The sequence below is a fragment of the Ovis aries genome, chromosome 24 (genome assembly GCF_016772045.2).
Source record: "Ovis aries strain OAR_USU_Benz2616 breed Rambouillet chromosome 24, ARS-UI_Ramb_v3.0, whole genome shotgun sequence".
Taxonomy (NCBI): Eukaryota; Metazoa; Chordata; class Mammalia; order Artiodactyla; family Bovidae; genus Ovis; species Ovis aries.
Genome location: NC_056077.1, coordinates 2,206,650 through 2,230,020, shown reverse-complemented (window position 1 = coordinate 2,230,020; position 23,371 = coordinate 2,206,650). Strand labels below are relative to the sequence as shown.

Below are 23,371 nucleotides of genomic sequence, written 5' to 3'. Positions count from 1 at the left end.
TCCTGGCAGGGGGAAGCAGCCACCAACAGGACCACATCCTGGGGTTGTCAACAGGCACCTCTGTGGTCCCTGCCCAGCTTCCCTCCCGCTGGCCAGTGCCTGTGCCCCCGCAGCATGCTCAGGTGTCCCCCATCCCCTAGGACCATCCCCACTCAGAACCACAGTCTGTGCAACTTTTATTTCAACCAAGAAGTAATCAAATCTATGTACAGTCTAAAAACAGTGTAGAAAAGGTGAGTAAAAAGGCCCACAGTCCATCTGGAGTGAGGATGGAGGTGGGGCTGGCGAGCGTCGTACCTGGCACCCAGACAGGCTGGGCACTGTCCTGGCAGTGACGGTGCCAGGGCCAAGCAGAGGGAGGCTCACTGGGCACAGGGCAGGGCGGGTACTGCCTGCCTGGCTGAGTCCCCACAGGGCAGGCAGAGACCCCAAGACCAGTCACGCGGCCCACTGGACTTAAGACAGTCCTAGGTCAGGCCCAGAGGAAGCCGAGAGCCGGCGTGGATTCTGTTAGCAAGTCCACACCTGCAGGGGGAAGACTCCATTTCAAGTGCCACTTTGGCCATGCAGCCCCCAAGCCAGCTGCCATCCAGACCTGCCCCCAGCTGCCCGGGCTGCCAGTTCCCACCCGCCTCCCTCGCTCCCACTTCCCCACGCAGCCCCTGCGGATGGCCTGAGCCATGGTGCTGACCTTCACAGTGCTGTCCACGGCTCCGGAAAAGAGCCGGCCCCGGGACACGGCCAGCGCGGTCACACTGCCCTGGTGACGCAGCAGAGTCTGCGTGCAGATCATGTTGTCCATACTCCAGACCTGGGGACACACGGGACATGAGGACCGCCCAGGCCTGGCACCCGTCCTGAGCTGCCCCCTCCAGGCACTCGGCCATCTCGTACCCTGAGAGACCGGTCATAGGATGCGCTGAAGACTTTGGTCTGGTCTGGCGTCGAGATGACTGCCAGGGCGTACACGGTACCAACATGGCCCGTCAGGGTCCGCACCTGCTCCTTAGACTCGATGTCCCATACCTGGGGGGCGGCACCGGCAGGTCAGAGGCACAGATGGGGGCAGACAGGGGCCCAGAGTCAGACGCCGACCCCTGCGTTTGCTCTTACATGGATGAGGTTCTCGTAGGTGCCACAGACGATGTGGTGATTGGTCACGGCAATAGAGTAGACACTGCCGCCAGACGTCTGCAGGACGTGGATGCAGTCAAGGGTCCGGATGTCCCAGATCTACAAGCAAGTGCGGGCCACTTGGTCCCCGGCCAGGCCGCCCACTCACGACCCAGAGTGCACGTGAGGGTCTCCCTGTGCCGGCCCAGTGGGGGCAGGGCAGACAGAGCTGGTTTGGGGTCGGGGGGCCCACCTTGATTGTCTGGTAGGAGCCGCTGTACAGGTAGCTTTGGGCGGCCACCAGGGCTCGCACCCAGTGGTTGAGACCGGTGAGCTCCTTCTTCAGCTTCAACTCGGTGCCCACGATGTCCCAGACCTGTGGGAGTGGCCGTGAGCGCAGGCCGGAGGGGCACGCACTGGCACCGGCATGCACACACACCTCCCGGCCTGACCTTGATGGCCTTCAGGGAGCCACTGAAGAGCATGTTGTGTGATGACACCAGTGTGCACACCGGGTTGTCGTGGGCCCGGATCGTGTTCACTTTCTGTAGGTTCTGGATGTCCCATACCTGGTGGGAGACAGGCGCGAAGCCTGAGGCCCTGCTGAGCCCAGGCCCCAGTGGCACAGATTGCCTGGGGCTCTCAGGCACGCGTGGGGCCCGACCCCGCCAGCCCGCCGGCCCCACTCACAATGATGGTGCAGTCGGCCGAGCCACTGTACAGCTTGCATCTGGGGAAGCAAAGCCAGGGTGTCAGGGCGCAAGAAGACAGCACCCCTGCTGATACCGCCCTGGCCGGGCCAAGAGAGCACTAGCCACCGGAAACCAGAGGCCTGGGCTGTTGCTAGGACCACTACCGCTTCCTTGAGCCCAGCGTCGGTCTTCCCACCTCAGCGAGAGGACCTTGGACACGCCTGCCTGGCAAGCGTCTGACAGCTGAGCCGGGAGGTAATTACCCTCGTTAGCATTGCTGGCAGTCAAGCTGTTGCTTCCTGTGCGCCAGCATCTCACACGCACACACACACTCACGCCCACAGCACACAGCCTCATGACACGTGCCAGGAAGGACGGTCTACAAGGGGCACTCGGGGCTAGGGGGTGGCTGGGCCTGCCTCCCCTCCGGTCCTGCCTGTCCTTGGCCACCTGAGGCTCTCCGGGGTCAGGGCTCTGCTCAGGGAATACACAGCGTCAGAGACAGAGGCCCCACGTACCGCCACCCATGACTCGGCCCTGCTCAGGGTCCCAGGAGTGGCAGACAAAGTCACGCTACGACACATGCAGCCACAGTCCACGTGGGCCCTGTGCTCAGTGGACACACATGCGCCCTGGACTCACCCCTGGATGCAAAGGGCCAGCACGATGCCGTCATGGCCCTCCAGAGTCTTCTGGCACTTGTAGGTGGTACACGTGTCCCACACCTACAGAAACCAGGGTCAGGCCAGATCCCAGCAGGACCAGCCCAGTGGCAGGGGACACTATGGCACGAATGATGTGAGCATGGGGGAGCAGAGAAAGCCCTGTCCACGGGCAGGCCTGGAGCTGGCAGAGTTTGGCGTGCCATGCCCAGCCCTGCTGCTCCAGGCTGCCCGGGCCCTGGGCAGGCCCCTACCCACCTTGATGGTCTTGTCAGAGGAGCCGCTGAAGAGCAAGTCCCCCATGGAGTAGACGCAGAGACACCAGACGGGGCCCTGGTGGCCCACAAACGTTCCCTTGCATTTGAAGATCTGCTGTGGGTCATAGGCTGCAGAGACAGGAGGTATGAGGGGTCTGGGGGCCTGGGGACCACGGGGTGGGTGGCAGGGGGCCCACACTCACAGCCGAGGATGCCCATGTTCAGCCGCGCGTTGATGTGGGACAGCTCGTCCTGCGGGGCCAAGAGCAGAGCAGAGCGTGGGGTGGGTGGGGCCCCAGTGGCCTTTCCTACCCAGGCAAGGGCCCCCAGCGTAGACACCTAATCCTGAGTGGGAACAGGCCTCCTGCTGGGACCCACCCCACCCGCTCCCAGTACCCGGCCCCGCCCGTGGCCCCTGCCCGCTCACGTTCAACATGGACGCATCCCTCCGGAACTCCATGAGGTCCTCGCTGAGCTTGCTCTGGTTTTCGTCCAGGACATCTGAGCGGCAGGGCAGGGGGTGTCAGGGACCCAAAGGCAGGGCTGAACCCCTGCGCCCCCTGGGCCGGGCTCTTACCGAACTTGAGCTCCAGGCTCTTCTCCAGCTGGTCGATCTTCTCCGAGAGCTTGCCCAGCATGGAGCGCAGGAAGGCGATCTCCTGGTCCTTCTGGGCCAGCGCCACGTGCATCTCATGGAAGCGGTCGTCTGTCTGCTGCAGGAACTCCTTCAGGCCCTCGAAGCGGCACGTCTCCAAGTGCGCCTCGTACGTGTCCTGGTTCCCGATGAACGTGCACCTGGAAGGACGGGACAGCTGTCCTGCCCACCGGCCCGCCAGGTGGGCCCTTCCCTCTGCCTCTCCAGCCCAAAGAGTCTCCCACAAATCCCACTTCTATGCCGGGCCACTGCCCTGCGCATAGCCACTCGCCCACCACCTGTCCTGCCTCCCCCAGCCATCCAGCCGCTGCACTCCGGCCCAGAGCTCCTCCAGGGCCCGCTCCCCCTCACTGGCTTCCGCCCCGAAGAGCCAGCTGCCGCCTCCTCTGCCGGCCCCTCTCCCCTCTGCCCTCAACTCGCTGCTGCTGGTCCAACTGCCGGAAGCCCTCTCCCAAGTTCAGGCCCGGCTTGTGCCCTCTCATGCATCAGTCCCCAGCTCCCTGGGCGCTGTGTCCCCATGGGGCTCGGGTCTCCTCCTCGGCACCTGTACCTCAGTTTGTAATTACAGAGTCGACGGTGTGGCTCCCGCTAAGGCCGTCTCCCCAGTGCCCGGTACTCAGGCGGATCTCAGCCAAGGTTTGCTGAAGGAGGGACCGTGAATGCCAGCCCAGGCCTGCCGCCCCCCGCCCGCCCGCCCCCGCCCAGGGCGGCCCCTTGCGCCCACCCCCGCCCACTCACCCGTACTTGGAGTGGGGACACTTGATGTGCTCGCACTCCTTGAGGTGAGCCTCCAGGTTCATCTTGAGGAGGGGTGGACAGCTGGGGTTGTTGGGGCAGCGCACAGGCCTGTAGTCACAGCTGCCCTCGTGGTCCCTGGAGGGGCGGCCGGGTGGCACGGCATGGGGGCTGAGTCCCCAGAGGCCCCAGCTCTTGGGGGCCCCAGGGGGGCGGGGACTGGGGGCAGACAGGGGCCCTTACTTTCGAGCGCTAAGCTTGATGGTGAAGGGGCACCCTCGGGGGTCCACCTCGAAGACGGAGGGCTTCCCGCCCCCCGCCGCCCGACAGCCGTGCCTGCAGTGGATGAAGAGCTCGCCGATCTGCTCGGCCACCGCGATGTTGTTCACCACCACCGTCAGCTTGGCGTTGTCCACGGGGCACTTCTCTGGGGGGGAGGGCACGCTGACCCCACAGCCCGCCCAGCCAGCCCCGCCCCGGGGAGAGCATGCCCTGGTGGGTGGCGGGCCTGGAGCCTGCTCCCCTGCCGGGTGGGCTGAGCCTACACCGGGGGCCTCATCCCCTCGTCTACCTTCCCCTCTGGGGCTCCCAGGACAGGAAGGGACGCTCGGCTGGGCCACCAGGGATGACCACTGGGTGAGCGGTGGCAACAGAGGCCTCTTAGTGGACCCAGGAGTCTGGAGGAGTGCCGGGGGGCTTGGGACAGAGCATGGGAAGGGCCAGCGGCTAAGGCCTGAGTCCACAAGGCCGGCAGCCCTGACAGCGGGCGCTGCACCCAGGGGTCTCGCCCACGCCTGCTGCTGGGAGGCCCCGAGCCTGGCCTGAGCGCTGGCCCGGGAACTGCCGGTGGCAGAGGATTAGGGGGCTCCATCAGAGCTGGGCCCCAGGCGGACCTCCCCAGAGGGACCTCCCCACCACTGGGGACCTGGGTGGCCAGGCCTGGGCTGAGAGGATCCTACCTGACTTCAAGGCGCATCTTCGGCAGAAGGTGTGCTGTGGGGACAACGGGCAGGTGGGGGCGCGGCCGCAGGGACCCCACCCCTCGCCCACTGCAGAGGGCACGTGCTGGGCGGCCAGACCGGGCGCCCCAAGGTTCAGGGCTCCCGGAGCACACAGGCCGGGAGGGCAGCTCACCCCACACGTGGTGATCACGGGGTCCTTGAACACACCGCAGCAGAGCTGGCAGCACAGCTTCACCGAGGGCTGCTCGGCGAACACCAGCGGCTCCTGGGACCAAGCAGGGCGGGGTGAGGGGCCCTGGGGCTGCGGGCACCCAGCTCCCGGTCCCGCCAGCCGGGCTGCCCTCCTGGGGCGAGAGCACCTCGGCCGCGGTGTGTCCTGAGGAGAGCCTGCTGAGGTCTAGGGCTCGAGGGGACTCATGTGGAGAGGCCCTCCAGCTGTGCCCACCCTCACCCTAGGACGCAGACCAGAAGGAGCCCCAGGTGAGCCCTCCCTTTCCTGCCAAAAGCTGGTCCTTGGGCAGCCCCTGGAACTGGGAGTGAGAAGAACGTGCCTGGGGGACCCAGCCTGGGCCCCCGGGTCCCCGATGTGGACCTGTGTGGATAGGGGGCCTGAGGGGAAGGGGCCCCCACCGGCCACACCTACCGGCTCCTCCTCCTCCTCCGGCAGCGAGAACGTGGAGCGGAGGGACATGCTAGACTCGGAGTGCAGGGAGCGCACGGAGATGGCCGAGTCGGAGCGGCGAGGCGTGCTGATGGGGGGCTGCGGGCAGGGGGGCGACCATCAGCCGGCGAGACGGCCAGGCCCGGACCCCCAGCCCAGCGGGCGCCCGCCCAGTCCCCAGCGTGCCGAGGGCGTGAAGCTGGCCCCGCAGTCCTGGCCCTGCAGTCGGGACTGCCGCTCACATCTGCCAACTTTCTTTGTGTAAATGGAGAGACTTCCTGCTATTCAATTCTACGAGGACACGCTCGGCCTGCTTCCTGCTTCCCGTGAGGGAATGTGGGCCACAGAGGGGGCACCTCCACCAGCCAATCCTGGGGCGGGGGCGGCCACAGCCCCCAGACTGCCAGAGGGAGGGGCTGGAAGGCTGGCTGTGGGGCTCCAGGGGCCCAGGGGCCCAGGGGCCCAGGGGCCGTCCTGCCCGGGGACAGTAGCCCAGGCCAGGGAGGCTCCCAGGGGAGGGTGGACACCCCCACCAAACCCCAGCCCAGCTTCTAAGAGCAGGGAGAGGGGCACAGGTGCTGGACTCTGCCTGAGCCCCCAGAGACACAGAGAGGAGTGTGCCAGGACAAGGGGCACCGTCCCTTCTTTCCCTCAGGGCCCAGAATTCTCCAGGAGAGATCGTACGAGAGCAACTGCTCCAGTCACTCCCATGCTCCTCTCTCACTCTCCTGAAGCCTCATTCAAGTGCCATAAACCGCCTGCCTCCACGCTCAGCCCACCGGCCCCTCTGGGGCCAGCCCCCTCTGGGCCCAGATGCCTCCTTCCGAGCCGCGGGGGGTGCGCGGACTGTTGGAAGGGTCCCCTCCCCACCAGCCCGAGGCACGAGACCCCTGTGGGCCCAGGGAGGCTGGCCGGGTAGTGTCAGGGCCCGGCTTCCTGGCGTGCGGGCGGCAGAGATCCATGTGCCCAGCGAGCCCACAGACGGGCACCTCCCTCACCAGGGCAGCACCCAGCAGCCCAAGTGGCACGTTTGCATGGAAACGCCACGTGAGGAGCGAGAGGGGAAAGTCAGAGGAAGTGAGTCAAACCATCCCCAGGGCAGCAATGGAAACCAGAGGGCAAGAACAGGTCCAGGCGGGAGCGGGGCCAAGCGCGCAGGCTGGCTGGGCTCTCTCTCCCTGGCCGCCTGCCCGCTGTGGGGACCCCACTCCGCCTGAGTGCAGGGGCAGCTGCAGGCCTGGGCCGGGGGCAGGGCCTGGGAAGGCCTGGCTCCTCAGGGCCAGCAGCGGGCGTGGCCTGGGGCCTGGCAGCCGAAGACTTGGCATCCAGGTGGCCGTGGCTCCGGGCCCTCACAGCACGTGCCCACATCCTGAAGCCACCGAAACCCAAGGATTTCAGACACCACAGGGGATCCACTGTCCTCACGGCCCAGCTGGGCAAGCGGGCCTACTGCTTCCAGTCTTGCTCCATGAACACGTCACGGGCCCTGGGCATGTCACAGGCCCTGGACACGTCACAGGCGCCAGACACATCACAGGCCCCGGACACGTCACAGGCCCCAGACATGTCACAGGCCCCAGACATGTCAAAGGCCCCGGACACGTCACAGGCCTCAGACACGTCACAGGTCCCGGACACATCACAGGCCCTGGGCACATCATAGACCCCAGACACAGAGGCAGGCAGAGCCCAGGGGAGGGGGTGAGTGCTTGGGGAGGGCCTAGTGCCGTTCTGGGCACATGAGTGTGTTTTTTGAATAATTAGAAATACTTTGTTTCTCTCTATTAAACAGAAAACAAAGGCTGGCCACTGAGGAGTAAGCTTGGGTGCTGGGGGGCTAGCAGGGCTGGCCAGCTGGCCAGAGGGACGTCCAAGGGAAAGCAGAGGCAGCCCAGAGAAGTGGGCGAGGGTGAGGGCCTGAGGCTGACTGCGCCCCACGCCCGCTACCCGGGCCCAGCTCTGCTTCCCCCTGCAGCCCCGGAGCCTGGCGAGGGGCCAGTGGGCAGACTGGCAGGGAATGGCCACTGTGACCCTGGCCCCACTGCCTGGGCTCCAGCCAGCTCCAACTCTGCCCCAAACCCCTAAATCGGTAACCCCCCCCAGGGCCTGTCCACGCTTCCCCACCTGCTGACTCCTGTCTCTGGTCAGGACCCCCAGGCTCAGGGCCCCTGCCTGCACCCGGCAACCCCCACACACAGCCTCCACCCAGTAGAAGAGAAAGCTTCAAAGATGGGGATCAGACCTGGTCACGCTCCTGAATGAACCTTCCGTGGCTCCCACCACGCCCACACGATGGAGTCAAACACCCAGACCTGCGGACGCTGCACCCCCCAGCCCGGCTGCCCCTCGCCCCTCTGGAAACCTAGCCATAGGGGCCCAGGTCTTGGGGTGTCACTGCGCTGGACCCCTGCCTCACCACTCTCTCCACCCTCACCCCTGAGCTCAAGGAGCTCCCTGCAGCTCCTCCCGGGCCCCGGGAGGGAGGGCCTGGCGAGAGTGAGGCCCGCTCCCAAGGGCAGAGAGGAGCATGGCGCAGACGTACCATGCTGTCCTCCTCGTCCCGCGGGGAGTAGGCCAGGGAGCTGGAGGAAGAGGGTGTCCTGCGGTGCTGTTTGTATGTGCTGGTCCCATCGGCTGCAAAGAGAAAGGACCACGGTGGGCCGTGCAGGGAGGCCGGACCGCCAGGGAGGGCTGCGGACGCCCCTGCTCCTGGGCCAGGCGGGGGCCGCCCCGGACAGCCCCAGCACTGAGCCTAGAAGGCCCCCGCCCCCGCCCTGCCGCACCCAGGCAGAAAGGTGTGCAGCCCCTCAGCTGGTGCAGCAGCCTGGTGGTCCAGGCCCCTCTCTGCCCACCTCCTCCCACCTGTCACCCCAGCTACCCAGAGAAGGCACTGGTCAGGGGTCCACGTGGGAACAGGGATTCCCCTCTGAGTTGCCGCAGGCAGCAGCCGGAGGCACACAGTGGCCCCCACTGGTCTCCGGCCCAGCCGGGCCCAGACATCACAGCAGCCCCCAAGGCATGGGTGCACAATCCAGGCTTCAGTGGGCTGCCCTGTGAGTGGCCGTGGGTCCCTGCCTGTAATCAGACCGCCTGGGCAGGGCAGCTGGTCAAGCCTGGGCAGGGCAGCTGGTCAGGCCTGGTCGCTGGCTCTGCCCCGTCCCGACACTGAGGGGGTACTGGGTGGGACAGGCCCCGTCTGCCTCTGCCCGGGAGCTCTCCTCCGCCAGGGCAGTGTGCCCTGCAGCTTCTAAAGGCAGATGAGAAATCAGGGACCCAAAAGACGCGGGTAGTGGGGGATGCGAATTTGCTTTTCCCTCAGAAAGGAACATCTGAGGAAAAAAAGAGGACTCTTTCAGAGCCCCCCGGGGCAGGGGGTCACTCGGCAGGAGAAAGGAGCCTGGGTGAGCAGACGTATGCAGTGGGCTGGGGGCCCCGCCACCAAGTGTATCCAGAGAAAACCCTGGAGAAGCAGCTAAAACACTACTTTAATCAGCAGCTGGTGCACCCTGAGGTGGGGCTTCCCACCAGCTCAGTGGTAATGAACCTGCCTACACGCAGGAGCCACAGCAGACATGGGTTCAAACTCTGGGTGGGGAAGACCCCGTAGAGGAGGGCACGGCAACCCACTCCAGTGCTTTTGCCTGGAGAATCCCAAGGACAGAGGAGCCTGGTGGGCTACAGTCCATGGGGTCATGGAGTCGGACACGGCTGAGGCGACTTAGCACACGCGTGTACCGCGAGGAGGGCAGAGCCCTGAAGAGGCAGAAGGACGAGCAGTCCTGCCCGGAGGGGCCACGTGCAGTCTCCAGGGAGGAGGCTGCGCCTTCGTGTGCTGGTTCCTCCCCACCTCCTGGACACATCCCGCTGGGGGCTCCCCAAGGGACCGGACTCCAGGAAGGAGCCCAGCAGTCTGTCCTGCCACTGTCCCCGAGCCTGACCCTAAGAGCCTGGGCTGGGATGAGTCAGGGGTCACTTGATCAGGGATGGGGTATGAAGTGGTGCCCACCCAGAGAGGCGGCAGGCAGGGCTCTGCGAGGAGGTGCAGGGGGACCTGGGGGCAGGCAGCGGGATGGTGGACTGCTTCCCCGGCGCAGGCTGGTCTGGGCTCCCGGGCTCACCTTTTGTGATGGTGGTGACAGCTGAAAAGGCAGGCCCAAAGGTGGTTTCCATTCTGGTCTGGAGAGAGAATGAATGTGACTTGGCCCCGACCCCGCAGAGGATGTGGACACACACGTGGATATGGGCTGACACACTGTCCCACTAAGGACCCCGTGTGCACACACACTCACAGACACACCAATCACACACATGGCATGGCCCACCCGAGGGACCTCCAGGGACGGACTGGGTGTTCTGGAAAGCCCCCCGGGGCCCTGGGTGTGTGGGATGGGCTCGGGGCGTGCCCAGAGGCGACCCTCCCCAGGGTTGGCCCTCACCCCCGCGGTGTCTGGGGTGGGAAGGTTGCTCGGCCCCCCGGAGAAGCGGTTGTAGCGGGCGCCCTTGCCCGAGCTCATGCTCTAGAGCGGCATCCAGGCTCCTCGGGTGGCGTCCCCTGTGGGCAGAACACAGATACGGGGCTCCAGACGGCGGCCCAGGCCCCGCTCGTTGGCAGAGCTGCTCTGGCAGGCCTGGCTCGACCACCAATCCCAACAAGGGTGGGCTCCTGCAGTTGAGGCCCTCTCCCCTCCTGCCCGCCCCAGGTGTGGACAGGCCGAAGGAAAGGAGGCGGCCGGCAGGAGCTGGTGCTCAGTCCCACCTTGCTTCAAGGCTTAGCCCTTGGGAAAAGCCTGCCAGCTCTGCCCCCCAACCCGCCCCCTCACTCCTGCTCTGTCTGCTCCTCAGGGGCCAAGGCCAGGATGCTGCTGGGACCAAGGCTGGGCCAGCCTCAGGCTGTTTACCCGCCAGGGCAGGTGTGGCCACACCCCAGGAGACCTGTTGGGTGGTGCCCCACCCCTCACCAGCCGCACCACACATAGAAAGCCCCTTCAGACAGGAGAGGAGCGCAGAGCTTGGGCTCTTGATCGTGTACAAGGGCTGGGGTAAGCAGGTAGCAGGGAGACAGTGCTGTGGGCATCACCCCCGGTTTCTGGGGACTCCCACCCGATAAGAGAGGAGCTAAGGTGGGCCCAGGGAGAGCTAGCCAGGCCTGGGTGTAAGCAGACCCCGTCAGCCGCCCACAGAGGATGTGCCCTCCGGGAGGGCATCTCCACTCCTAAGATAGTGCCCACCCTGACGGGGCCATCTGATGTGAAGAACTGACTCACCGGAAAAGACTCTAATGCTGGGAAAGATAGAAGGCAGGAGGAGAAAGGGGCGACAGAGGATGATGGTCGGATGGGATCACCGACTCTATGGACGTGAGTTTGAGTAAGCTCCGGGAGTTGGTGATGGACAGGGAGGCCTGACCTGCTGCAGTCCATGGGGTTGCAAAGAGTCAGACACGACTGACTGAACTGAACTGAACTGAGGTGGCCATATCAGCAGACCCCCCCCCCCCCAGAGCGGTGTGCCTGACGTCAGGACCTGCTGAGTCTGCAGCCAGGAACACCACGTCCCCCACGGCGGCCAGCTGTGTTGAGAGCCCTGCACAGGGAGGAAGGCCACATGCCCAGGCCCTATCACCAGGCCCGCATGAGCTCTACACCTTGGGAGACCGCCAGCAGCCTCCCCTGGACACGCACCACGGGCTCATCACCCGTCGCTCGGCCCAGGCATCACACCAGCATCAGGAACTGCTCTTCCCACGCTGCGGGGCAGACAGGGGCCCACCCGGTGGTCTGGGGGTCTTGCAGGACCCTGAGGCTCCAGGGGGAAGGACAACCCAGCCCCCCACGAGAAGGTGGGAAATGCTCTATGCCCCCCATGTGAGTCCAGCAGACAGCAAGGCACAGTCCAGTTGGTTCTGGCACTTTCCATGCCAGGCCCTCCTGACCTGGCCCATCCAGCGACAACCACGCCCCCCACAGCGGCCAAGCAGTGTGTCCTGGGGCCCAACCCGGCAGGACAGCAGGGAGGGGTTGGCTCTAAAGCTCTCCTTATTTCTCCCCAGCTGCACCCCTCCCAAGACCACCTCTCGCCACTGGCCCAAGTTTTGAGACTCAGGCCTTGACACAGGGGCTCTCAGCCCCCACAAGTGGCACTGCCATGAGGCACCTCGCCCACCTGCAGGGCTCTGAGTGCCTGAGAGGGTTCCCCAGAGCTTGGCCAAAGCCTCCCCCTCCTGCCTGCTGCTGGCCCTGCTGTGACTCAAAGTTCTTGCCCCCCCCACCCAACCCCCCCTCTCTGTGGCTTGTTCTTTAGGGTTAACAGGGGCTCTGGAAGCCCACCTCCAGCGCCCCTGTGGGTCTCCCTGTTAAGAAGGAAGTCCTGGGGGCTGCCCTGCTAGGAGTAAGGCCACTGGGCCGTGGCTGCGTGAGGCCCAGCCAGCGCCAGCACTCGACCCATCCGCGCGAAGCGCTCCACCCCTTTGGGGAAACCCGCGGCTGGCGCTGGGAGGCCGCTGGCTGACACTGACCTGGATTTTACAATCATCTGCTCCCTCCGCTGCAAGCTCTCCGGGGCCACGAGGCCAGCTGCTGGCTGCAGAGAGCAGCGCCCACGGTCCGGGCGGCCGTGACCCTGGCAGGCGCTTCCCCCCGGGCCGCAGCCAGCCTGCCCGCCCCCTCCGGGGTGCCGGTTGCCTGAGCGCCTGTTGCGGCGGCGATCTGGCTGTCCCGCTCCGAAGTGAAGTAAACAGAAAGGCACGCAGGACTCGCAGGCAACATGCAAATCAGCCGGAAAGTCCCCAGACAGCCAATAGGGTCAGGCGGGACGAAGACACAGGACCCGGCAGGGGACGGACGGGACAGGACTGGCCCCGTGAGCCGGGCTGAGAGAGGGAAGGACGGAGGGAATCACTTCCCGGTTCACGGGGTTCAGTGCACCGCCCCGGCCCTGGATGATGGGGGACCTTGGTCGTCCCGCCCACCCGTGCACCCTGGATGGTGGGGGTACTCTGGCCACCTGGTCCACCCGTGCGCCCTGGAGAGTGGGAGGACCCTGTCTGTTCCGTCCACCCACGCGCCCTGGATGGTGCGGGGAACCCTTCCGCCCCACCCACTCACTCACCCTGGAAGGTGTGCGGGGGCGGGAGGGAGAGGACTGTTGCCCCGCCCACCCTGCTCACCCCGCCCACCAGGAACGCTGAGATTGCTTCCAGAGCTTCTTGGAATTGAGCGAGATGCCACCCAGCCCGCCCTCAGACTGGCCCCCCAGAGACTGCATTTCGTAATAACAGTCCTCCCTAGTATCCTCTTCCTGGAGGCCAAAACCCCAGGAAAGCAAGAGCACAGGCCAGCCCGGGGGGTGTGCCCTGGCCCTGGGGGAGGAGGCCCCTTCCCCACCCCACAGTCCGCCTGAGGCTCATACACAGGCAGGACGTTGTTAACAGAGAGTGAGACAGACTCCTCACCCACGCCAGAACCTGGCCCTTGATAAACTGGGAAAAGCTGTGGGCTGGCAGACCAAGGAGACCCCACCCGGTGTGGGGGAGGGCCAGAAGCGTTCCCCCTCACCCTTCCTCCTTCCCGGCCAAGGCACCTCAGCACAGTCTGGGGGCTGGATTCAGAGATCTTATCCCTAAGAAAGGCCCCAGTCCTGATGGAAATGGGGTGTCCACCTGGGGTGAGGCTGGAGGGCCGGGAGACCAAGAACAGCCCCGCCCCTGCCTTGCCTGAGCTGAGGTCAACGCCCAGGGGTCCCTGGCCACCCACACCCATGTCTAAGGGTCTCCTGGGGCCTGGGGTGCACTTACTGCCCAATGAGGAACTAGAAGTTCGCCGCAAACGCCCCAGTGCCTGAACTTCTCCATCCACCCGGCTTCAGGAAAGCCCCCCCGCCCACTCCTCTGATCAGCCCCCTTGGGAGGGAGCCCAGAGGGATCTGATGGGGTGTCCCCTTCAGGGGTGTGGGACATGATGCCCCTTCTCCTCGGGAAATACCCAGAGGGCTGTGGGGGCAGCCATGGTCAGCGGGGTGGCCAGACGAGGCCGAGATCTGCCTCCAGACAGCTGCTCTGACAGCCCAAGCAGGGGGTGTGCTCGGGTCCCCCGAACAGCACCGCACGTGCTGAGCCAGCAGGGGGTGGACTGGCCTCTAAACACCATCAAGCCACACACTTGATGCTGACTGCCCCAGGGAGGGGCGTGGGTGGCTCCGAGGAGCTCTGTGTGCAGCCTTGGCCTCACCTGCAGATCACACAGCCCCAGGTAAGTCCTGCCCCGGGGCCCCCTGGCCCAAGCCCAGGCCAGGCTGCCAAGTCCTATAGAGACAGGCCCGGTTGCCATAGCAAAGCTACACACACTTCCCATCATTGTTCCCTGTGTCTCCTTAATATGCTTTTTCCATCCCAGACAGGCAGGCTGTGACTGTCAGGGGTCCCCTTGGACCCCAGCACACCCTGGTCTGGGGCCTGCCCAGCTACCTTCCCTCCCAGCACTCAGCCCAGGCCTTTGCCCTCTCCTCTCCATCCTGCCCCTGGCACCCACAGCCCAGACTCTGGAGGTTTCAGAGCTGCTGAAGACACCTGCTGTGGCCTGCCCTCCCCAGGGCTCTGCCCCCTTGCCTCCTCCATCCAGCCTCCTCGCCTTTCCTGTCCAGGGGCAGCCTCTCCAGCCTGCCCATCCCTCCTGCACCACAGCCCAGCCTTAACCTCTACTTGGCAATGGAAATGCCTTCCCGTCCCCACCTGCCCTGGGGGGCCAGCCTCACCCCCCCAATCCTTTCTTCCCCATATGAGAGGACCATGTATGAAGTCAGGGCCTGGCCCAGCCTGGGGGACAGCGCAGGGAAAGAATGTGCTGGAAAGAGGTGGGATTCATCTTCCTCTCTCAGTGTCCAGCTGCAGGGCCGCTTTTTCCTGCCCACACCCTCCCTCCACCTCAGGGCCCAGCCAAGCCCCAGTGGCTGTCCTAAATCAGGGTGTCTAAACTCGTGGAGACAGGCCCGGGGCCTCGACCTAAGAGCCAAGTGGCTGGTGGCCCCTGGGCCCCGTGTGCACCTTCAGGCTCCCCTGGCCGTTGTCTCATGGCTCCCTGTGTGGCTTCTGTCTCCTGGTTTCCTCCTTCTTGCTTCCCAGTGGAAGTCAGGAAGGGCATGTAGGCCCTGGGCCAGATCTGGGTCTGGAGGTGACCAGCTCAGCCCTCAGGCACACCCCTCCAGTCCTGGTTTCTGCTGGGCTGCTCCTCCTTGCTCCTGGGGGCTGCTGGAAATGTCCATCCCCCAAAAGACTTTCAGACAGTCCACTTCCTCCTGCCCAGGCGGCTAAGGGCTAGGTGTGCACAGTGACGCCAGCACCAGCCCCACCTGACTCGACACTCCCGAGGAGCGACCATCTCTCCTGACTCAGGGCTAGCACACGGGGACACTGAGGACACCAGCTGAGAGGGATTGGTGGGTCCGTCTTCATGAGTCCCCCCGCGTGAGCCAGCTAGAGGCCTGAAAGGCTGGGTGCCCACCCACGAGTGCCAGGCTCGGGGAGACCTGAGTTCAAACCCCACCTCTGCCACTTGGCAAGTGTGCAACTTTGGGCAAGTTGTGTGCCTGCCTGGTCCTCAGCTTTCTTCACCCGTTAAATGGACTGGCTACACCCAAGCCTGGAAAGAACTGTGAGAGATGCATGTGAGTTAGCAACGAAGGCTCCACTGACATCAGCTCCTTCTTGAGAACTGAAAACAGAAGCTGCAAGGTCACCACAGGCACAGCCAGCCAGCAAGAGGTCAGGGCCGAGGCTGACCAAAGTCCTGTTCCTTCTGCTTCCTCTGTGGCGGCCAGCAAACCAAGGGGCCCCACCTTGCAGGTAAACCAGCCCCTCCCCAAGCCAGCAAGAGGCTGGATCATCGTGTCTGGGCAGCCGAAGCCTCCAAAGTGGCTCAGGCCCTTCAGTCACATCCTCCTCCATTTCCCAAACTGCCTATTCCTTTGTCCAGACAACTGGCCAAGATTCACACCCGACTCTGGAGAAACCAGGAGCCGGGGTGGGGGGAGCAGGCAGAGAGGAGGCAGAGGATCAGAAGTACCACTGAGCTGCTCAACCTGCCAGAGGCATTTTTCTGGGGGTTCCTGTCCGCCCTTAGGCAATACTGAAGACTGTGATCTTTTCCATTTGTTTCCAGGGAGGTCATGACACACAACCATAGTGGAGTCACTCCACAGAGAACCTCAGCTCAAGCTCCTCCTTCCTGGCTGGGCTCTTATCAGCCAGTAGCCCATGTCCCGGCTCTCCCTGCTCCGAGGGAGGAGGGTCTGGCTTCCTGGAGGCAGTGCTGTAATAGCATGCAGACACCTTGAGACACAGGGACTAGGGTTTCCATAGAAAAGCTTGGATGCCCAGAGCAGTACGAGGAGGGGATTTACGACAAAGAGAAGAAGAGGTGTGGGAAGGGAGAGACCCAAAGAAATGAAATGTGGAAGAGAGATGCCACATGCTTGCCAAAGGCTGGGGGTGGGCAGCCCCCAGGAGAGGGGGCCTGCGTGTAGATGAGGAGAGGTCTGAGGGATGGGAGAAGGGGACACTGATGAGCAGCACAAAGCTCTAAAGCAAGGGACATAGCACAGTGGGTGGAAACCCTCCCCCTGCAAGAGCAGGACCCCAGACTCAGCCCCAGCTGACCGTCCTGACCTGGCTCAAGACAACCTGGCCCAGGCAGCCAAACCCAAGTGAGGATTAGAAGAGGAACCGCCCCCCCCCCCCCCCCCCCCCCCCCCCACACACAATCCTACCTGACGCCTACTCTCCTGTGCTCGAGTTCCCCAACAGCCTCCCTTGTGAGCACCACGCAGCCTCCATCCTGCACTCTGGCCTGGCCTTACCACTTCACCTCTCACCCCATCGCCAGAACCTGCTGGCATCCTCTGAGCTTTTTTATCCTGGGCCTTTGCAGTCCTTTTTCTCTGCCCAGCACGCTTTTCCAGCAACTTCCCAGGACAGGCTGCATGCTGGAGGTGCCCCTCCTCAAGCCTGTCTCTTTCTCAACGCCCTGCTTCTTTCTGTTTTCCATAGCACCTGTCACAGATCCCCATGGCTATGTCTGTGTATTGTGGGGGACCCCCGATCACCGGTTCTGAAAAAGAGGGGACGCTTGGAAATGGCTGGAGACATTTTTGGTTGTCACACCGGGGGCGAGGGAGGCTACTGGCATCTGGTGGGTGGAGCCCAGAGACAGTGATCAACACACCACAAGGCACAGCGGGCAATGACGATGGGCACGAAGTGCCAAGAGGGGCGAGGCTGAAAAATCCTCCTAGAGAAGAGTACAGGAGAACTGGGATTTCGCTCTCCGCAGTCTCCCCGCGCCTGTTACAGTGCTGGGCACCCGGCGGCGAGCCGTAAACGGAGGAAGAAGAAGCGAATAAAGAAAAGAATGGAGGAGAGGAGCAAGCGATGGCCCAGCTGACAGACAGACAAACGCACGGAAGAGGGAAACCCCGGCGCGCCTGAGCCCCGCCCCCCAGGCCCGAACCCTTCCCGGGGCCCCAAACGCCGGCCCCCTCGCTCCACCGCGCGGACCGAAGGCGCGAGCTCCGGACCCGGCACGCCGCGCGGACACTCACCCGCCCGTGGACGCTCGAGAACGGGAGCACCACCCTCTCGCCTCATCGTGGCCCCTCGGCCGCCGGCCGGGGAAGGGACGGGCCGCTCGAGCCGGAAGCGCGCCGGCGCGCTGCCCGCCGGGAATTGTAGTTCCCCAGCTCTCGGGGCCCCAGGCAGCCGCCTTCCCCTCGGCTCTTCAGGAACTACGACTTCCGGCGGCTTTACGTCGCAGGGATGGATTGGTGGCTTAGGAATCACTCTATTTTGCAGGTCGGGCTCTGATTGGCTGGGTTTATCCGTCAGTCACAGCTAGGTTCAATGGCCTCTGCAAAAGGGTGGGGCTTAAGGGGTCGGGTGCTGGAGCTCGCTCCCGAAAAAGATGCCAGGGCTCGGTTGGTGGAGACAGGAAGAGTAGAAAGAAGAGCGTATCAGCGGTGACGGGGGCGGATACTTCCTCCGGGATTGCCCAATTGCAGAGTTGGGACAGTTTCTATAAATGCTTGAGTTTCGCGGACCCGCGGTCTTTTAGGATCAAGCACGCGTTGGGGGATGTCTCTCTAAGTTCTCAGTGCTGCATTTTGGAGGGCGGGACCCTGGCTCGGCGGAGCCTGGGGAGGTGGCCCAAACTCGTTGGCCAACCTGGCCTCCGGGCTCCTCCGTCATCTCGAGTCCCCACGTTGGTCTTTAGCTCTCTGCGCCCGTCTACTTCCCGCTCGCCCCAGTACCGTCGGAAGTCCGAATTGTTTCTGCTTCCCAGAGGTAAGACTGGACTGAGCCTGGCTTCCCAAATCCAATTTCGAGCCTGTGATGAATTGCTTTAATTTCTGACACCTCGTATGAAAACTGCACGTGCAGTCTGATTATATTGCAAGACTGAGGCTTTAGGGTGCCCTCACCGTGGAAGGCCCTGGGGATGAAAACACGTCTTGCAGGATAGAGCATGGGCTCTTTCTGACTTTCAGGACCGTCGGTGACCCGGCTGGAGACCTTGAGTTTAGCGTCTTTCTATGGGGCCTTGGTGCCCTGACGGGGATCCTTGGATTCCAGGTAAATCCAGGGCCTTTGCCAGCTGCGGCTGGGAAATGTCTGGCTTCTCTCTCTCTTCCCCCTTTCTGCCTCGCTTTTTTTCTAAGACTTCCCTCTTGAGAGGAAGGCTAGTGTTTCGTGCCTTTTGGGAAGATAATTTCTTGAACCTCACTCGCAAACTGTGCCTTGGTCAAACTCAATGCTATGTCCGGTAGAATTCATACCCTTTAGGCATCATCAGGAACACAGGGTGAATGACTTGGGACCCTCCTGTTGCTCCTACCTCAGCCTCTGCCTTCGTGCCACCTTCTGTTACTCCAATTCCAGTTCCTCCAAGTTATTTTCATCCCCTCTGGGACCCCCTTCCAGCCTGTGCAGTGTATTCCCACCTGCAAGCACCCTATTGCCTGATCAGGTCCATGCAGCCCAGTCCCCAGGGGATATACTCAAGTATAGGAAGGTTTTCTAAAAATCCTTCACAGGCTGTCCCTGAAAGAGAACAGGGTTTTCTTCCTCTTAGATCACTTCCTTGATCTTTTTCAGTGTTAACTGGCTTTCAAATACTTTCTCATTCCTTCTAACAGTTTGACCTTTCTGCTCCCTAGGGTTAGTCCCCCTGAAACTAGGCCAAAACTCAGTTACAATTAGACCTACAAATACAAATGCCATAACTCCTAGAGGTGGCCTTTGAAGTATTTAGTGATGGAGAAGGAAAGGACTCACCATGAAAAAGCTAGGCCAAGGCTCAAACTAAGTAGATAGCCTTTGCTCTCGGCCATGCTGCATACATAACCTCAGGGCAACCCAAAGTGGGCAGGAGGGGTCAACCATCAGTCTGGAGGTGAGACCAACAAAATGGGTTTAAGTGTAAGCCAACCAGCCATTGGCCAGTGCGTACCAGGAGCTCCCAGGCCATGCCCAGTCTACACACAGGCCAGTCACTGGGGATGGGACTGCCCTTGGTAGCTAAAGAGGGGGGCCCTTCTCCTGGGATAGCCATGCTGGAAGCCCAGGGATTCTGGTTGCTCCCCCACCACAAGATGTCTGTATCCATCAAGGAACCCCTGATGGCAGGTAAGAATTTTTTTTTTAATACAGGAGCCACTTTGTCCAGATTTCTCAGGCTGGGCCTTCTTCCTGGTGGCTAGCTGATGGAAGTCCTTGCCCCCTTCATGAGCCTCTCACATGCCTTTTGAGTTGAGTGTCCTACCCCACTATCAAGGAGAGACTTGGGCTCCCTCAGGACTACATGGCGGTTAGGAGGCCTTAAGCAGCCTCTAACCTTGACCCTGGCTAAAGCTGATCAACAAGAAGAGCAAGGGCCTGTTCCCAACCAGAGTCTACAAGCTGTGAACCCTGCATTTTGAGACAGAGGAGTCCTTGGAAGGCCATAAACGGCCAACCGGCAGAAACTCGCCTTAAGCCAAAAGCTGCTTACCCTAACTGACAATAGCCATAAGATTAGAGGGGAAAGGTTACAACCCTAAACAGATGTGTTCTTAAAACATAGGCTCTTGCTGTCGGAATCCAAGAGTCCCATTCTGTCACTTAGCCAAATGAGGGTTACAGGATGGTGTGAGACCTCAGCAGGAAGATGCAATGGTCCCTATACACCCCCTTGTGGCCAATCCTTATAGAAGTCCCTGAAGATGCTATGTGGTTCACTCTGTGACCTTAAATCCCGGTTGATCCCTCACAATATCAGATTGCCTTTGAGTGGATTAACCCCAACTTGGACCAGAGGCAACAATGCACTTGGTGGACAGAAGTACCCACCATAGGCGTGTTGGGACATCAACACTTGCTTGCCCAAACCCTAAGAAAGGAACTAAAGAAGATATGCTAAAAGGGACTGTCCTACAGTCTGTAGATAACATGTTGATATGGAGGCTCAGATGAGAACAACATTGAAGTTTTTAGTTTCCTTCAAGCCCGGGGTTTCAATACATGGAGTATATTATAACCCCTGGAAATAGACAACTGTCCCAAGAGAGAAGAGCTATATTAGGCTTGAGTGCCCCTAAAGATGTTTTTTTGTACTTAAAAAATTTGCCCTCACTAAAGCTCCTGTTCCAGGGTCTCTTTAAAAAGCCATTTTGTATCTGGCCGGAAAGGGAGGAACTACTCTGGAGGGTAGGGTTCTCATACAGAAGCTGGGAGACGTTCCTCAGCCAATAGGCTATTTTTCCAAGCAACTGGATTAAGTGGCTCCAGGTTGGCCTGGCAGTAGCTGCTGCCAATTTGATTACTGGAGGAGGCTAACAAGTTTAACCTTTGGAAAGTGAAAGTCACTCAGTCTTTGTGATTCTTTGCAACCCTATGGACTATACAGTTCATGGAATTCTCCAGGCCAGAATACTGGAGTGGGTAGCTGTTCCCTTCTCCAGGGGATCTTCCCAATCCAGCCCAGATTCCCCCGCATTGCAGATGGATGCTTTACCAGCTGAGCCACCAGGGAAGCCCTAACCTTATCACTGTTGAAAATGTAAATTAGTGCAGCTACTATGGAAAACAGTATGGGAGTTCCTCCAGGTCCTGGGCACATACCCAGACAAAACAATTATTCAAAAAGATGACATGCACTCCTGTGTTCATAGTGAAGAGAGAAAAAACAGTTGCTTAAGTTTATTGCTGTGCTCACCACTCTGCTTCTGTGAACCAGCCTACTTACTGGGTCAGCCAAACTGCTTCGTGGGGAAAGTCGCTAGGACCCAGAATCCCATGCCATATAAAAGATAGCCAGAAGAAAGCCTGTGCACTCAGCCTCTGGACGCAACTCTGCGGAGTCCAGACAGGTGCTAAATAAACTGTGCTGTTCTGCATCTCCGAGTGTCACTTGTCTCTTTCCCTGCCATGGTTTCTGTAACAAGACATGGAAGCCACCTAAGTGTCCATCGACAGATGTACATATATACAGTGGAACTAAGTCCTGTCCAACTTTTAGGGACCCCATTAACTGCAGCTCACCGGGCTCCGTGAGATTTCCCTGGGAAGACGACTGGAGTGGGTTGCCAATTCCTTCTCTGTAATGAGTTCTAAGCCAGCCTTTTCACCCCCAAGTGGCAAGTTCCTCTTCATTTTCTGCCATTAGGGTAGTATCTGCATATTTGAGGTTATTTCTCCTGGCAGTCTTGCTTTCTCCATGATCCAGTGATGGTTGGCAGTTCTGTTCTGCCTCTTTGAAACCCAGCTTGTATATTTGGAAGTTGTTGGTTCCCGTACTGGTTTTGAGCATACCTTAGCTAGCATGCTTATTTCACGTGCTACATGGTTAGGAGCAAAATCCTTCATCTCACAGTGGAATACTGTGTGTGCTCATTCGTGACCACATGAAGTGTGTAGCCCATGGGATATTCAGTCCTGTGTCTCCCAACTCTTTCAATGTTAATTGGCCATAAAGCATGAAATGCTGTTTACAGCAACGTGGATGGACCTAGAGATAGATGTATGATGGGATCACTTTGCTGTACACCAGAAATTAAAACATTGTAAGTCAGCTATACTTGAGTAAAAATTTTAAAGAACTTGCCACACCTTCAACCCTCCTAAACCCCAAGTAACAGTAACACATTAGGCTTGACAACAAAATCTGACCATGGACTGTCCCTGGAATTCTCCAGGGGATCTTCCCAACCCAAGTGTTGAGCCTAGGTGGATTCTTTACCAGCTGAGCCACAAAGAAGCCCAAGAATACTGAGTGGGTAGCCTATCCCTTCTCCAAGGGATCTTCTGACCCAGGATTCAAACCGGGGTCTCCTGCATTGCAGGTGGATTCTTTACCAACTGAGCTATCAGGGAAGCTCAGAGGAAGGAAACATTCAAAGTGTCATGCAGTTGTAGAGCATGTAAGAATCCCCTATAAAGTATGGAGCTGAGATATTGCGGCTTGAAAACAAGTAGCCACGATTCACTGCCATGGACTCCAAAAGGTCCCAGGTAGATCTCGTCAAGAAATTTGGAATTAACAAGGGAATGTTCCATGCAAGGATGGGAAGGATAAAGGACAGAAATGGTAAGAATCTAACAGGCAGAAGAGGTGGCGAGAATACACAGAACTATACCAGAAAGGTCTAGTTAACTGGATAGCCAGGATGGTATTGCCACTCACCTAGAACCAGACATCCTGGAGTCAAGTGGAGAATAGGCATTACTACAAAGCTAGTAGAGCTGATAGAATTCCAGTAAGCTATTTCAAATCCTGAAATAATGCTGTGAAAGTGCTGCTCTGAATGTCAAGAAATCTGGGAAACAGGCAGCCACAGGACTGGGAATGGTCAGTTTTCATTCCAATCCCTGTGAAAGTTGCTCAATCATGTCCTACTCTTTGTAACCCCATGGACTATACAATCCATGGAATTCTCCAGGGGATCTTCCCAACCCAGGAGTCGAACCCAGGTCTCCGGCATTGCAGGTGGATTCTTTACCAGCTGAGCCACAAGGGAAGCCCAAAAGTAGTGCTAAAGAATGTTCAAACTGCAGCACAACTGCACTCATTTCACCTGATAGCAAGGTTTCAGCAGTACATGAACTGAGGACCTGGACAACCTGGGTTTCGGAAAGGCAGAGCAACCAGAGATGAAACTGCCGATAGTGGTGCCCCCCAGGTCAGCTGGCCCAGTGGGATCTGTATCTCCTGGGTAGGCTTGGCACCAAGCACCTAGTACAGTTTTTGCCTCCATCAAAGCCTTTGGAAAGGCTTATACAACCATATTCAGTGGTGGGATCTCAAAACTGCACCAGAACCCCCGCCCAGGTGGACTGCTGAAGTGGCTTAATTCCACAGCAGTGCCCCAGGCCTGTACCCCTCCCAGACATCTATTTCTTTGTAGTCTGGATATAAACAAACTGCCCTCTTTAACAGACCACAACCCCTCTTTCCCAGGTTAGCTGTGGCATTTGCTTGTATGGACCATGGTCTGTTTATGAGACAGTGTATACTAGGCCAACTGAGTAACCAAACGAACCTAGTATCACTGTCTATAACATCACCCACCCTGGGGGAGAAGGGCAGTTGGCCTCGTTTCAGCAGGGGTTGGAAC

General features: G+C 60.6%; 1 protein-coding gene, 1 long non-coding RNA gene and 1 other non-coding gene across 5 annotated transcripts; 2 read left to right on the top strand and 1 right to left on the bottom strand.

Annotated features, from left to right (window-relative positions):
- Window positions 1-159: 159 nt before the first annotated feature.
- Window positions 160-17,390, bottom strand: TRAF7 (TNF receptor associated factor 7). 3 transcript variants are annotated; one of them, XM_042240333.1, is made up of 22 exons: window positions 17,327-17,390; window positions 12,252-12,605; window positions 10,174-10,289; window positions 9,856-9,913; window positions 8,280-8,371; window positions 5,720-5,836; window positions 5,249-5,341; window positions 5,074-5,107; window positions 4,358-4,541; window positions 4,118-4,252; window positions 3,302-3,519; window positions 3,152-3,225; window positions 2,928-2,976; window positions 2,726-2,853; window positions 2,448-2,530; window positions 1,804-1,843; window positions 1,566-1,682; window positions 1,367-1,489; window positions 1,114-1,233; window positions 895-1,026; window positions 692-811; window positions 160-525 (listed from the first exon to the last, which is right to left on the bottom strand). In XM_042240333.1, exons 3-22 carry the CDS (start codon window positions 10,249-10,251, stop codon window positions 511-513), a joined length of 2,010 nt encoding a protein of 669 aa, XP_042096267.1. In that variant the 5' UTR covers window positions 10,252-10,289; window positions 12,252-12,605; window positions 17,327-17,390; the 3' UTR covers window positions 160-510. The 3 variants fall into 3 exon arrangements, with proteins under 3 accessions (XP_042096267.1, XP_027817791.1, XP_027817794.1); XM_027961990.2 differs by lacking the exon at window positions 12,252-12,605; XM_027961993.2 differs by lacking the exon at window positions 12,252-12,605 and having other exon boundaries at window positions 4,124-4,252.
- A 438-nt stretch (window positions 17,391-17,828) lies between these two features.
- Window positions 17,829-21,154, top strand: LOC114110614 (uncharacterized). The gene is made up of 2 exons (XR_003586866.2): window positions 17,829-18,065; window positions 18,269-21,154. It is a non-coding gene; the product is annotated as an uncharacterized LOC114110614 (long non-coding RNA).
- LOC114110702 (small nucleolar RNA SNORD60) lies at window positions 18,106-18,188 on the top strand. Its single transcript, XR_003586943.1, has one exon. It is a non-coding gene; the product is annotated as a small nucleolar RNA SNORD60 (small nucleolar RNA).
- Window positions 21,155-23,371: the final 2,217 nt, after the last annotated feature.

Coding starts and splice junctions, on each gene's coding strand:
- TRAF7 (XM_042240333.1), bottom strand. CDS start 10,251: ATGAGCTCGGGCAAGGGCGCCCGCTACAACCGCTTCTCCGGGGGGCCG. Junction 9,914..10,173: donor CCACCCCAGACACCGCGGGG/GTGAGGGCCAAC, acceptor TTCTCTCTCCAG/ACCAGAATGGAAACCACCTT. Junction 1,490..1,565: donor GCTCCCTGAAGGCCATCAAG/GTCAGGCCGGGA, acceptor CCACTCCCACAG/GTCTGGGACATCGTGGGCAC.